Here is a 15,008-nt window from a genome sequence, read left to right on the forward strand (position 1 = left end):
ATGCAATGATTAGAGAAATGTCGTCGCCGTTTGGACTTGGTTGACTTTTCGGGTTTGGCGACGGGGATGGTGAGGATGGACGATTTCTCGCGCGAAGAGGCAGTTGCAGCAATGTGATCCACCAGAGACACAGAGCTTCAGATCCACTTGGCTCACTGCAAACGGGTGGTAGGTAGCAGCCTCACGAAAAGACAAGGCTGTCAGCGCAGGTTGGAAGTGGGGCGGGCCAGACGCGAATTCTGTACCGGCTGGCGGCATGTATCGGTTACATGCAAATCTGCAGGGGTGCCCCTAAAATCCGCCGTTGCGAGGACTTGTAGCTGCTGGCTGAGTCATCGACCCCGCGGAGCCAATGAATCACAACGCAAAAAAAACTGTCGGGAGTACGTACCTGCCTCCCTACCCAAGAAACCCCCCGGAGCGATTACGCCATTTTCGGGACTGGTCTCTGGCTTCTTCTCGCTGAACGCCGGCCAGTGAAGAGTCATTCTCAGCAAGTCCCAACCCCAGATTCTTCATATATCGCGCATATCTCGCCATCGCAAAGGACCCTCAAGTCCCCAGAAACCTTGCCCTTGTCCCATTTTGTTTACGACTCTTCGTTGCATCGCCAATTGAGAGCATTTTTACCTCATTCTGCCGGACTCGCGCTGCCCCTCGTTGGTTCCGAAGTCGGGATGACGGAACAAAATTTACAAAACGGCTCTCAGCCGAGATACGGTCAGTATAACCTCTGCCCCGGCGCGTTCAACGCGACCCCGTCTCAGTGTAATCCTTCAAGAATTATGAGTCAAGTGACTCGAAATGCTCTTCTACACCAACATGTCATTCAATGTCCTGAACAACCCTTCTGTCCCTCCCCACTATGAACACACATGCGCGCCCGAACATGAGATGAGAAGACCGGTGACTGAATACCTGTAAGAAAGAACCCAGACGCAGCCTGAGAACCCGTTTGCTACCCTGATTCCGGAGCAACAAATCGCCACTATCCCCTCCTTCACCCTCGAGTCAGGAGTCACTCTCCAGAATGTGCCCGTCGCCTACACCACGCGGGGCAAGCTCAACGCCAACGGCGACAATGCCATGGTCATCTGCCATGCCTTGACTGGCAGCGCAGACGTCAGCGACTGGTGGGGTCCCCTCCTCGGTGGACCCGGAAGAGCATTCGACACTTCGAGATTCTTCATTGTGTGCATGAATGCTCTCGGAAGCCCTTACGGCACCGCAAGCCCAGTCACTGCCAAGGACGGCGATCCGTCCAAGGGGAGATACGGGCCCGAATTCCCTCTCACGACAATCCGTGATGATGTCAAGTGAGTGTGCTCGCCCCAGTGGATACCTACATCAACTAACACGGAAATCAAGCCTGCACAAGCTGCTGTTGGATGAGCTCGGAGTAAAGCAAATCGCCGCAGTCATCGGTGGATCTCTCGGCGGCATGTTTGTGTTGGAGTGGGCGTACCTGGGCAAGGAGTACATCCGCTGCATTGTGCCTATTGCAACCTCGAGCAGACACAGCGCATGGGGTATCAGCTGGGGCGAGGCACAGAGACAGAGCATCTATGCCGACCCCAAGTACGACGACGGCTACTACCCATTCGACGACCCGCCGTCGACCGGTCTCGGCGCCGCTCGCATGTCCGCTCTCCTGACCTACCGCAGCCGAAACTCCTTCGAGTCCCGTTTCGGACGGAACATACCGGACCCCTCAAGGCGGCAGACTATCCGCGAGAAGCCCCGCCCCAGCACGCCGTCAGAGGCCCACTTCCACATTCACAACGACGGTCACAATGTCAAGCGGGCTACCATTTCGCGGCAGAACAGCCAGGGAGGCATCAACGAGACGTCAACTAACGGCGCGACGGCAGACGCAGTTGCCGACGCTCCTGACCCCCAATTCCATGGTCCACAGACTGACAGCCTTACGGGCGGCGACAAGCTCCCTACTTCAACATACTTCTCCGCGCAGTCCTATCTGCGCTACCAGGGACAGAAGTTTGTGAAGCGTTTCGACAGCAACTGCTACATTGCCATGACGAGGAAGCTCGATACTCACGATGTCTCCCGTGACCGCGCGCCGACGATTGCTGAGGCTTTGGCCCTTATCGAGCAACCCACATTGGTTCTCGGTATCGAGAGCGACGGCCTGTTTACCTTCGCTGAGCAGGAGGAGATCGCCGAGCACATCAAGAACGCCAGGCTCGAGCGTATTGACAGCCCTGAGGGCCACGACGCCTTCTTGCTGCAGTTCGAGCAAGTCAACCACTACGTGTTGGGCTTCTTGAAAGAAACGTTGCCTGATATTATGAGCAAGCAGGGCGAGGAGGTCGAGGAAGTTGGTGTGGGTCAGCTGACCAAGAGTAGCACCTTTGGAGAGGCCGAGGTAGACGACATTACCGCCTGGTAGAAAAGATATGACGGTGGTGTCCGGTGGAGTTTTGTGTGTTTGTTTTGTTTCAACAGGCCTGGTTTCTTTCAACAAGTCAGCGATCATGGAAATAGACGGTGCAAAAAATGGAACTCTGCATGCTGCGTTAAGTTGGGATGTCTCTGCTCAAGCGGACGATTCGGACGTGACGTGTCAGTCCAGAACTTCAATGAAGCGGAACCAGTACCCGTACGCAATCTCCAGGCTTCAGTTCTTAGCATGGCATAGGCAGAGCCAGGCGCGAGAGTTTCCACTTGACGCCCGGAAATTCAGATCCCCGCCGGCCCATATTGTGGTGTGTAACATGGCACCGGACGTCAGATCTGGGTGCGGAGGTTATCTCAGCGCAGGGCAGAACGGAGGGGGGCACCGTATGGCCGACGTATCTGGCACCGTCCGTACGAGAGACGAACGATGCCGCAAACGTGTGTCAACTTCAAGCTGTCTCTTGCGTGAGACTCCAACTTTGTTTGGTCAACTTTGTTGTGTAAATGTGATAATTATGAACGCCGGCGGAATGGTCCGCCATCGTCGAGTCGAGCCCGTTGTTGAACGCCCGCAATTGTTGACATGAATAAGGATCCTGCGGCAGGTTGCCACGCGGAGTGAGATGGATTGGAGATGAAGAACCGTTCGGAAATTCCTGAACTCATATCTGCTAGCCTCCGCCACAAAGACAGCGTGAGCAGCGCCAACGGAGGTTTTCCGCGGGGCAAGAAGCTAGAATGAGGTCAGAAGATGACTCGCCAATCATTCCACAGAGAAGTGAAACGAAAGTTAATCGCGAGCAAAGACCACGAGCTTGCTTCGTGGTTGGAGAGAAGAGCGGGAATAGGGCGCATTGAGACGTTTTACGTCAGCCGGCTATTGGCACGACTCGACAAATCATTTGCCTGCCACCAGCGTAATGCTTGAGCGGAAGCGACTGCAGTCGTTTTTCCGCCTCTCTTAGCCAGGCAAAAAAAACCAGCAACAGCCTGACCAAGCATCGACGATGGAAGTGTAGAAATGCGACCCCCCTACCGCACATCGTCAGCAGCCGGAGAAGGCTCGGTCTCGAGGCCCACGAGGTCCACGTGTCAGAGGGTATCCTTGCCATTGGCTCGGGGAACCCTTGTCCGTCTCGGTGAAGAGGCAGGCGAGTGCATTGGCAGATCTGGAGACTGTGGGGGGTTCGAGGTGGTCCTGTCATCAGCAAGGCGGACGGGACTACCTGGGCACGGCTATTGTGCTGGCAATTGGTTAGGTAAACCTGATGCGGCGTGCTGAGGCGTCCTGTGTCGCCGTGGCTGGGCAAGAGAGAGGTCAAGACGGCAGCGTATGGTTGGACAGCAGACAAGACAAAGAGGAGCGCGTTTTCAACGTGTTTTATCCGCCATCAAGCCACCACCCCTCGTGGGAGAGAAGAAAGGCTTTGGGTTCAGGTTGACAGTGGCCCAATCGGGACAGATCTGCTGCCGGTCTGCGTCAAGAGGGTTCCGTGTGGACGGTGTTCCAGCGCCCTTCTAGAAGGAGCACCCCTGCCTGGTATCAGTGGGGAGGAGCCACCGCATAAAGGGTACTTTCCCTGCCGCTCCACGAGTGTCCTGCGGACGTTGCGGACGGCACAGACGCGCCTTTTTCTGAGTGTAACAGTGCAACATGGAAAAGGACGAAGGGAAGGAGTGCCGCTGGAGGAAAACACTTTCTTAAGGCGTGAAGACAGGGCAGGGTCGACTAAAGATCCAACGGGCAAGAAGCAAGCGAGGTGGGGGCTTCCATGACTGAGGCAACGTGGGGTTGCACCTGGCACCTGCCCTGTGTTGCCCTGTCTCCCGTCCATGCCTGCCTGCCTGTCTGCCTGCCTTGCCTGCCTGTGCCCATTTCCAGCTTCCGGATGCGAATGCACCCTGATGTCTGAGATCCACGGGCTGGCGTCTGGCCTCCTCAAGTTTATTCCCAAGTTATTCGTATCCATGGTACTGCACCTTGTCTTAATACATTGCCTTACCTCCACCGTACCTACCTTGCTTTGGTATCTATCCTGCAGTCGCAAGTCGCAAGTCGCAAGTTGGAGCAGGTGCGTTCAGACCCAGAGTCCAGCCAGGTCCGGCTTCTGTGACAGTTTGGCAACTGCCCGTCCTTTCTTTCTGGCCTGTCCCTCTCCCCCATTTCCGTCCTGGCTGGCCGCGCACTGCTACTGTTCCTCGTCTCAAATGACCAACAGTTGGCCCTCACATCTGTCCGATCCCATCCCCCTCCACAAAGCGTACGTATGGCCAACCAAAGCTTGTCCGCTGAGAGCCGGGACCATCTTACGACAACGAGGACGAATTCTTTTTCAGCGTTCGGTGTCTCTGCTGCATTTCTGTTCGAGTTTGCATTAGCGCCATGTCAACGTTCCTTAGGTCGTCTGCCCAGCCCTTCGACCGGTACAGAAAGCCCCGCCCCTGGCAGAAGAGTGAACATCCGGCGGTATCGCCAACACGTGGCCTGGGATTAATCTCACCTGCACCTTCTGGGCCCACGTCGTACCACTCATTGCATCCATTCTCTTACACTCATAGTCGCCCACTACCGTTTACTCTTTTAAAGTACGTTTCTTGTTCGTCTCTTCAACTGATTCTGGCAGAGTGCGAGAAAACTCAATCTCCAGTCTCATTCCAAGTTTTCTCCAATTAGCGCTACACATTAACAACTTGAGACATCTCTCCCTTTGGGATCAGACACCGAGCTTCCCAAAATGACTGCATACTTTCTCCATCCCGACACACTCATCTTTTTGACTTTGGGGCTCGCCGTTCCTGGACTGTGTGGCCCCCAAACTCCCACCGGGAGTCAATAAACAACCCCCCTAACCTTGGAGGCATGCGAACCACCACCACGATAAGGCCCCTTTCAACCTAAACCTCGTCCAACGAGTCCATTTCCGCTTCTGTTTATCGTCCTACATCATCGTCGTTTCCTGCGTCACTTAACCTCACATCAAGCACAGTCCACGTCTTTGCTGATGCTACAGGCAAAGACAAGGCCGACACTCAACACGGACATAACGTTCCCCGTCCCATTCCGCCTATCCAATCGGTCACTTCGCGGCCGACACCCCCATCATCCCTGGTTCAGGCATCCCCTTGCGACAGGCTTGCCTTGTCGTACCCTGTCGCCCACGTTCAGCCCCTCGCTCGTCCCATCAGGTGTGCCATTACGAACGTCCTGCAGAACGGATCCTGCGGGACGTAGGTGGCATGCGCCTCTGCGGCCCAGACGGTCTTGCAGCACATTCCCTTTAAACTCTCCCACACCCCTTCTTCCCGCGCACCTACATCCGAGCCGCTTGAACTTAGTCCCCTGATCTTCAACGCCCAGAGATCTCGCCGCAATCACTTGTATCTCGAGTCCCAGTCTCTAATAACCCGGAGAACCCCATCGAGTCGACCGACACTGCTTGTGACGACGACATTCTTGGACTGACGCTGGAGGGGAGGATCACCGGAGGAGGACGACGCATCTTGGTATACGAACGACTTCCGATTTCATCATGGCTGCCGGGCGAACCATCGAGTTATAGATCGGGCCACAACGCCGTCGTAAATAATCGCCCTCACCGCTCGAGCATTCAACCGCTAGACTTTTGAAGATGGACGACATGTTACCGCCGCCGATGACCCCCTCCGAGCGAGGAGGTTACCGGCGGACCAACGGAGGCAACAATGCTTTTCACAACTTTTACAACGACTATTCGCACATATCAGACCCCGCCCTACGGAGGCGGCTGGCTTTGAGCGAGATTGACAAAGTTCCTTTTGGCTTATACCGTTAGTTGATGATTGCCCATTCGCCGACGCGTGTTCACTAACACAATGGAACAGATGTGAGAGCGATTTTGGTAGCAGGTGTTGGATTCTTCCTCGATTCGTACGATATTTTTGCAATCAACCTTATTATCACCCTCCTGGGGGTTGTTTTCTGGCAAGGGCCTCCGGATCAAATTCAGCATGGCTACGGCGGTAACCACGGAGAGTTACCGGGCTCCGTCAACTCCGCTCTTAAGGCTTCGACAAGTGCTGGAATAATCATCGGTCAGCTTGTATTTGGCTGGCTTGCGGATGTCTTCGGCAGGAGGAGGATGTATGGAGTGGAACTTGGCATCATTATCTTGGCGACGCTGAGCGCTGCACTTGTCTCGCCAAGTCAGTCCGTTGGGTTCACAGGGCTAATGATCTTTTGGAGAATTATCATGGTAGGGTCATGATGGGTTTCCTCTACGCCCGCATAACTGACAACGAGCAGGGCATTGGAATTGGCGGCGACTATCCGCTCAGCTCGGTCATCACCTCAGAGTACGTTATCTCTCCTGTTACCACCTTTACCGGGTAATGCTCGAGCTTACACTCGCGACAGATTTGCGCCAACCCGCTGGAGAGGAGCCATGATTGCTGCAGTTTTCAGCATGCAAGGCTTGGGCCAACTTGGTGCCTCAGTCGTCGCCCTCATTACGGCGGAAGCATTCAAAGAATCTTATCTCGACGTCACCACGATTGCCAGCTGTCATGAACGTTGTCAACTTGCTGCCGACCGTTCATGGCGAATCATTGTCGGAGTCGGCGCTCTCCCAGCTTGTCTTGCCTTGTACTACCGCGTCACCATTCCCGAGACGCCCCGTTATACCTTTGATGTGGAGCAGGATGTCGAGAAGGCTGACGCCGACATCAAGGCGTATATGGCCAGCAAGTCAAAAGGCGAAGTCGATCCAGAGCTACAATTCAGAATGAAGAAACAGGCTGGACCCGCATACAACACCCCGAGTGCCTCATGGCGCGATACGTTTGCGTTCTTCGCTCAGTGGAAGAACTTCAAGACCTTGACGGGCACCGCCTTGTCCTGGTTCTTTCTCGTATGTCACCCTGCTCCTCAACAATATTTTAATACACTGACATGTGAGGCAGGATCTAGCATTCTATGGCCTAGGATTGAATAACACCTCTGTGCTTCAAGCTATTGGCTATGGCGATGGAGCCAATTTCTACGAGAAGCTACACAATCAAGCAGTCGGCATGATTATTTTGTCGTCTGCTGGAGCTATCCCTGGTATGAATATCTTTGCAAATATGCCTCGCAACTCTTTCCGCTGACATTGTCATCTTAGGGTACTGGGCTAGTGTATTCGCCATCGACACTATGGGTCGCAAGCCCCTGCAGATGTTGGGTTTCTTTGTCCTGACCGTTCTATTCTGCATCTTGGGCTTCATGCTTCATCAGCTTCCGCACCCAATCTTCCTCACGCTTTACATCATTGGTCAATTCTTCTTCAACTTCGGTAAGTGCTTGGAACGCGCCGTCTTCGCTGACCAAACTAACATGGACAGGCCCGAACACGACGACCTTCATCGTTCCGGGAGAGTGCTTCCCGACACGCTATCGATCTACGGGCCACGGTATCTCAGCAGCGATGGGCAAAGTCGGCGCCATTCTTGCACAAATCATTAGTATCCCATTGTTGTCGAAGGATACGCCTGCCGACTGTCACGGCAATGCCTGCTCGCCATGGCTTGACCGTCTTCTCGAGCTGTTCGCTTTGTTCATGTTCTTGGGCATGCTCGCCACCCTCCTGATCCCCGAGACGAAAGGAATGACGCTCGAAGAATTGGCCGGCGAGACCCCAACCTCTTACGATCGCGGTCGCAACGGCAGTATATCACACTACCCGCGCTACAGCGGCAGATGGAACCCCTTCGCTGGCGGCCACCCTGCTGGTTTCCATTACCCACGTATGAGCAACATTCGGGCTGTCCGCGTCGGCATCATGACGTCTCCGGACCTTCTAGCCGAAGAAGAACGCAGAAGGAGAAATCAAACCCGGTTCTGGCGGAAGAGGAGGAAGGACAGGGGTGCAAATAATAGCACCGGTAGCTCGGACGAGTACGCCATGACTTTCCGAAATAGCGGCGTATCTTCTTCCTACGGTCCCTCCACGGCCAACGCAGACGAAATACCACCTGAACAGGTCCCAACTTGGGGCGCTGGGTGGGGCAGAATCGATCGCGGCGCGCAGCCCATGGAGAACGTGAAGCTGCACGATGCCGGAAACCTCTTGCGCCGAGATTCGAGAGCATGATTTCTTTCTTTTAGGAAAGCGGCTGAAAGGGAAAGCGGGCGTTTGGGTAGGACTTTACGTATTATGACTGGGAAAAACGCAAGTGAATTGCTCTTATGATTATGTGTATGTATTATATGCCCAGCTAGACAGTACATGAGTAATGTCATCATGAGGCTGCTCACGCAGCAACTTCAGCCAACGGTCCAAAAAAGATGTTGTAAGTCGCGGACGACTGTGATCATGATCAGTGGGAGGCTTGAACTCCCGGCCTTGGCATTACTCAACACATCTGATGATGTATTAGTACCACGCTCTAACCAACTGAGCTAACCGACCAGCTGTTGTTGAAGGAGGGTGCCCTAGCCCTTACTTTATGGGGCGGTGGGCGGAGGTGGATGTGGTGATGATTTTGAAGCGGGCCGGGGTCGGAGTGTGTGGGTCGCCGGACGGGGAGCAAACGACGGCTCGGGAAGAGAACCTTGGCAGTGAGAAGCAGTTTAGTGTAGCACATAAGTTAACAGATGATAACGCTAGTCATATGTGATTCGATGGATGTTAAATTCTGCTTTCAATAAGATGGAGTGCCTATCTAGAGTGAGGCGTTTACGTTGTCTTACACCGTCTTGTGGCATATTTTCGAGATTGGTAGATAAACCGGCCAGGCGCTAACGCAGCGCTTTCTCTATGCCTTTCATTTCAATCTTCATAGCCTCTTCTGGCCTCATCAGCTGCATGTTTGTGTAATGCCGGCGGATAGGCCTCTCAGGGGTATCATACGGTCTGATCATGGTTTCTGAAGGAAACATAGCAGGCATCGACGGCGAGGTTAGAAGGGAAATAGAAAGCGTCTACTGCTGACAGTGTTCGCTAAAATCGTATATCTGACATTGACGTGTTATTCAAAGTCGATTGACTCCAAGATTAGCGCATAATATCCAGACGCGGTGTCGGGAGCAATTTTCCCATTTACAACCGGTGTAAGTTGGAATGGCATTTGCTAAAATGTGAAGTAGCACTCGTGACAAACGACTCATTAGGGTGATGAAGTCTGAGAGGCGACTGCGCGCGACTGAGGCTGAGGTAAGAAAGAATTCTGAAACTAAGAGAATACAGGTTGAGCAAAAGAAAGATCAGCATCACGATTGATTGAAACAAAGCCGTCAACTCGAGTGATTCGCATCTTCAGGTGTGGGTCGGGCGAACACGGATTCTCCACATTTGCGCTACTTAGGTCACAGACTGACCACGACTTCCAACGCCTCCAATCAACAATTGGAGATCCCGAACCTGGCCGGCTGGCGCAATGGTAGCGCGTCAGACTTCTATCCGCTCTCGAGTGGTGTAGTAATCTGAAGGCTGCGGGTTCGAGCCCCGCGTTGGTCAAATTTTTGCATTTTGGTGTGATGTTCCTTCCCGTCGATTTTCGTCTGCGTGGCTTGCTGGTTTGTGAGTTTTGCTGGTACGATGCTCTGGGGAGAGAAAGAAGCTGCAGTTTGCATGAAGATGTCCTGTGTACTTCGGAATATGAATTTGTAGATGGTGTAGTTGAAGCTCTAATGGTTCTTCGCTTCCACGAATCAGCTACGTCATTCACTGTTCCACAGTGGCCTAAGGTGAGAACGAAGGGTCCGCCGCCGCTGGTCTTCGCTTGTTGCACACCTGAAGCTCACCGAAACCAAAGTGCCCCACTAAATTCCTGATGGTCGCATAACCGCAAACCGCCGCGTCGAGCTCCCAGCTTCCCTCTCCCAAGGCAAGCTCACGCAGCCCAGATTGCAAGATGGTACGTATGCCCGCGCCGCATCTCATGCTCAGAGCATGCAGAGGCGACTGCGATTCTGATGTTTCATTCGCTTTTGCCACCGCATGTTTGGCTAATTCTGGCCCGCTCTCGCAGTTACCCCTCGGTCTTTTGAACGCTGCCCAAGGGCACCCCATGCTCGTAGAGCTCAAGAACGGCGAAACGCTGAACGGCCACCTCGTCATGTGCGACACTTGGATGAATTTGACGTTGAAGGAGGTCGTGCAGACGAGTCCGGTACGCGACGGCCTCCCCCCCGACATCGGTTGGACGCCCTCGACTGACGTGGATACAGGAAGGTGACAAGTTCGTTAAGATACCCGAGGTTTACGTGAAGGGAAACAACGTATGAACAATGGCCCGCGACCCATTTTAGACCCAGTGACACGGAATGCTGACGCGCTGCAACAGATTAAATACCTCCGAGTTCCCGACGATATTATCGATCTGGTCAAGGAGAACCAGCAGAACAATCAGGGAGGTTTCCGGGGAGGCAGGGGCGGACAATCGAGAGGCGACCACGGCGGCCGTGGCGGAGACAGGGGACGTGGCAGAGGACAGAGAGGCGGCCGTGGAAGGGGCCGCGGCCCATCATCATGAGGCGGGAGGTTTCCATGACTGCGAGGAATGCGAGAATGAGCTACGGCGCAACGGGCCACGCAGAGGTCCGGAATCCAGAATAATACCAAAGCAGAGAAGCATCTGCCCATGGAACCCACCAAAGAGCGTCTTGCGACGGAGGGACAGGGCGTGCTGCTGTTGGGCTGACGGTTGGAGACTTCCCCAGGCATCACCAGCAGCTACCTGGGCCTGGAAACGCGTGCACGCCGAATGAATCATTTTAAGTACTCTACAATCAAACAAGAGATATCCATGAGATGAAGATCCTGCTCAAGTGCTTTGCCCGTGTTCATATTGCTGCACTTCGAGAGCTGTCCAGGAACAGTCATTGAATATCACGTGACCCCGCGCCGGCCAGGATGTTCGGTGACGAAAGCTCCGAATTCTGCCAGGTACAGCTCCAAGTATTTTGGCAGAAACGCGAACCCCGAATATTGCCAACTCCCATGTCGGGATCCCGAATAGTTTTCGACAGCCTATGGCGCTGCCTTTGCCCTTCCGTCGACGCACATGCCGCAGCAAAATTACTGAGCTCTCCAGCCATCGCCCGCCCGTCGCCAGCAACGAGACCTCGATTCCCCTCCACCCTCACCACTCGACCCCGCGCAGTCCGAACACAATGTCGACGATACGGGGGCGGCGCATACCACGAAGCTGCCACGCAGAAGGAGCTTGAAGATGCGAGAAGCCGACTTGTTCCCGTCAAAGACGAGCCGCCGGCGAGACAACGACCGCGGGACCCCTCTAAACCAGACCCAATAGAAGCGCTGCGAGCTGCGCCGGAGGCTGCTGTGTACGAAGCACTGGAAGTCTTGCGCGGGCAGCCGAAGAGCTTCGAGAAGGTGGTGACGATCATAACACATTTGGTCACTGACCGCGACGCCGAGTTGAGCCCCGCGCTGTACGAGCACCTGGTCGTCGCCATGGCAGACGTTCAGGGTTCCGCAGCGATGCTGGCACAGCTGTTTGCGGAGATGAGGGAGCTGCACTTGGCGCCCTCGCCGGCCATTCATCACGCAGCGCTAGCGGTACGATATCAGAAGAAAAAGTGCCAGATCTCATAAGCTAACTAGTGGGAATACAGGCTCTCGCAGTCCACCCCGATTACATCGTCCGAAACGAGGTCCTCGCAGCCATGAAACAGTCCTGGACGGAAGTCAACCCGGAAGCAGACGGCCATGTCGCCCTCGGCCTCCTACGCGACGGGCAGTTCGAGCTCGCCCTCGACAAGCTGGAGAGCATGATCGACAACCACGTCCCCGTGCAGCCGTGGGTCTACGACATCTTCATCTTCATGTTCGCGCAGCGCGGGTTCGTCGAGGAGGCCGTCCGGCTGGCGCACAGCAAGGCGCACACCACCGCGGCCGCCGACGATGCCGCCGAGAGCCCGCTGTCCCTGTGGCACATGCTCCTGGACGTCTGCAGCCAGGCGTACCATTACGAGGGCACGCGGTACGTCTGGGGCCGGCTGTACGAGGCGGACAGGTATGCCTTGCCCGAGGGCGTGCTGCTGAACATCGTTAACACGGCGGCGCGGCACCATGACTTCGAACTGGTCACGAACGCGAATAAGCTGATAGCGCAGCGGGGCGGGAAGTTGCAGGCGCATCACTACGAGCCGCTTATCGATTGCTACGGCAGCGTCGGGGATTTGGAGGGCGCGCTGAGGGTGTTGTGTATCATGTTCAACGCCATCTCCGTCGCGCCGTACGCCAGCGCGCGCTCGATCTATGAGTGGGTCAAGAAGGAGCCGGAGAGCCTGGATTCAGCCCTCGAGGCGCTGGCTGCGTTGAAGAAGGAGTATAAGATCCCGATAGCGGCGCTGAATGTGCTCGTCGAGGCTGCGGTTGAGACGCATGGGTATGCCAAGGCGCTGGAGATTTACAGGAATGCCCCTAATTACACGGAGGCTCCCCCGAACCACGTTACGGTCCGGTATCTCTTGCAAGCCTGCGAGGACGCGGAGGCGCGGCGGGTGCTGGTGGCCGAGGACCCGGAGCTGGCGCTCAAGGGCGACCGGCAGGTCTTTGCGGACGTTATCTTCGAGCATGTCATGGCGGGCGACCTCGACATGGCGTACAAGTGCGTGGAGATGCTGGGCGACGCTCCCGACCCGGAGACTGGCGCCAAGCCCGAGGCATGGATCAGCCAGCAGACGTTGCTGGTGCTTGTGAGGAAGTCTCTCGATGCGCAGGATGAGCGTGTCTGGTGGTTGGTGGAGCAGGCGGAGCAGAGGAACATGGACGTCCAGTCTGGCATTGCGAAGCTGATGGTGTCGTTTGCGGAGCAGGTGAAGAGGACTACAGGGCTGGGAGAGGAGACTGGTGGGTTGGAGGACGATTCTGACGAGAGGCATCCTTGGACGTCGTGATGATTATGATATGTTGATCAGCTGTTGAATCGATCTTGGTAAATGTTAGTGTCTGTTTGTATGGAGAGGCATAGGTCGGATCAAACGTGCGTTGTCAGATGAACTCGATAAACCCTGAAGTTATTTTGAGGGTAGAAAACACAAAAGATCACGACACCAAGTAAAGCCACTTAAATGTTGCCCAGGACATCTTTACGATCTCATAATACCTGCTGAAGCTCCTTGTATTCGTCACTGTCTACCTATTGTCTACCTATTGTCTTCCTAATTAGACATCAAAAACTTGAAAGTAGAGGTAGACACAACACATGCTATCAGGGAATGTAACCAGTGATGCCGCTGCGAGCGAGTATGTCGTAGACGACGCGGTCGGTTACAGTACATTGTCTGTTTGCATCCGAGGCATGCTAGGTCTCTGGTTCGTCAAGACACATCGGCTCGCCAGCGTTCACATCCTCTTCGATCATGAGTTAGGCCATGGCCTGTGAAACGTCAAGATCCAGGTCCAAGTTTCGACTTACTGAAGGCGACTGTTGCTCCACGGGGCTGTCCACGCACATGGCGTCCTCGTCATTGAGTTGATCCGGGTTGCTGCTCGAGGCCATTGTCTCGGATGGGCAACGATAGTTCAAGATGATAATCTGGTTGATGTGACTCTCTAGGTGATGGGCGTTTTTGCAGTGTTGTTGATGGGGCGCAAGTGACAATGATGCAGTTGCAACGACGGTGTTGAATGGTGGTATTGTGCAGTTGTGGTGTACTGAGAGCAATCAGGGGCTGCGGACGATGGGCATCTTATAATGCTCACATCTTGAACACGCGTAAGATCCCACGGCGATTGGTTTGAGGCCAGTTTCAAGAGGACCCAGTGCGACATCGTTGAAGAAGACCACCAAACTCCTCAGACCATACACACAATGAACGTGTAATTGGAAGGCCGGACTTGTTCTTGACAAGTTTCAGATTGTAGCTTTGAGACTCTCATTGAGATGCAAGAAAAAGCACAAAGACCTATCTGATTATCGCGGCCGGATTTCTTGAGGAAGGTGGCCTTGTTATAAGCAGCATAACCTCAAGAGTTCTGCTATCTGGGCGGATAGTAGGCATCAACGATAATAGTGAGGATAATGACGACTAGAGACGACGTTAGGGATAGGGACTACAGGGACGATAACGACAACAGGAACGATAGGGAATACAGGCACGATAGTGACGACAAGGACGACAGGGACAATAGGAGTAATAGAATCATTGATATAAAATAAATTATTACAACTAACATGGTAGTTATCCGCCCGGATAGCAAGACTCCACCTCAAAGAAGGCTATGCGACAGGAAGACTTGACGAAAGGTCGCTAAACTGAAGTCCGGCAGCTAGAAAGAAGGTGAGGTATCCCGAGAATTGTGATGGATACCGATATGTTGAGCATATGTGACCGCTCAGAAGCCAGGCTGCCTAGGAAGTCAATGAAGTAGCAGGGGGGTAGAATAAAAGACATGAGCTCTGTCATTTCTGCATGAGGTAGACGAAACCTTGCGATACCCAAACAGAAGGGTGCATCTTAAAAGAGTATAATCTATCAGAAAAGCCTTTCGGATATTGGTTATGGGTGTATGTTAGTAGGGTAAAACATAGTTTTGTCATACTTGATAGCTGGAGAGACGATGAATCAAGCTTGATAGTTGTTACTGAAGATCCATTTGCTG

The 15,008-nt window shown here is 54.1% G+C and overlaps 3 protein-coding genes and 2 non-coding genes across 5 annotated transcripts; 4 read left to right on the top strand and 1 right to left on the bottom strand.

The window, feature by feature from the left end:
• Nucleotides 1-352: 352 nt before the first annotated feature.
• On the top strand, nt 353-2,410 carry COL26b_002520 (uncharacterized protein; the record flags this gene model as incomplete). Its single annotated transcript, XM_053175438.1, has 3 exons — nt 353-383; nt 926-1,316; nt 1,369-2,410. The coding sequence occupies 3 exons, from the start codon at nt 353-355 to the stop codon at nt 2,408-2,410; spliced, it is 1,464 nt and encodes a 487-aa protein (XP_053040744.1).
• A 4,450-nt stretch (nt 2,411-6,860) lies between these two features.
• On the top strand, nt 6,861-8,525 carry COL26b_002521 (uncharacterized protein; the record flags this gene model as incomplete). The annotated part of the gene is made up of 4 exons (XM_053175439.1): nt 6,861-7,304; nt 7,357-7,498; nt 7,557-7,727; nt 7,777-8,525. The coding sequence occupies 4 exons, from the start codon at nt 6,861-6,863 to the stop codon at nt 8,523-8,525; spliced, it is 1,506 nt and encodes a 501-aa protein (XP_053040745.1).
• A 223-nt stretch (nt 8,526-8,748) lies between these two features.
• Nucleotides 8,749-8,843, bottom strand: COL26b_002522. Its single transcript has one exon. It is a non-coding gene; the product is annotated as a tRNA-Ile (tRNA).
• A 953-nt stretch (nt 8,844-9,796) lies between these two features.
• COL26b_002523 lies at nt 9,797-9,890 on the top strand. The gene has a single exon. It is a non-coding gene; the product is annotated as a tRNA-Arg (tRNA).
• A 1,398-nt stretch (nt 9,891-11,288) lies between these two features.
• Nucleotides 11,289-13,300, top strand: COL26b_002524 (uncharacterized protein; the record flags this gene model as incomplete). Its single annotated transcript, XM_053175440.1, has 3 exons — nt 11,289-11,321; nt 11,595-11,957; nt 12,014-13,300. The coding sequence occupies 3 exons, from the start codon at nt 11,289-11,291 to the stop codon at nt 13,298-13,300; spliced, it is 1,683 nt and encodes a 560-aa protein (XP_053040746.1).
• Between the last annotated feature and the right edge of the window lie 1,708 nt (nt 13,301-15,008).

The sequence above is a fragment of the Colletotrichum chrysophilum genome, assembly GCF_026319265.1.
Source record: "Colletotrichum chrysophilum strain AFK26 chromosome Unknown scaffold_12, whole genome shotgun sequence".
NCBI lineage: Eukaryota > Fungi > Ascomycota > Sordariomycetes > Glomerellales > Glomerellaceae > Colletotrichum > Colletotrichum chrysophilum.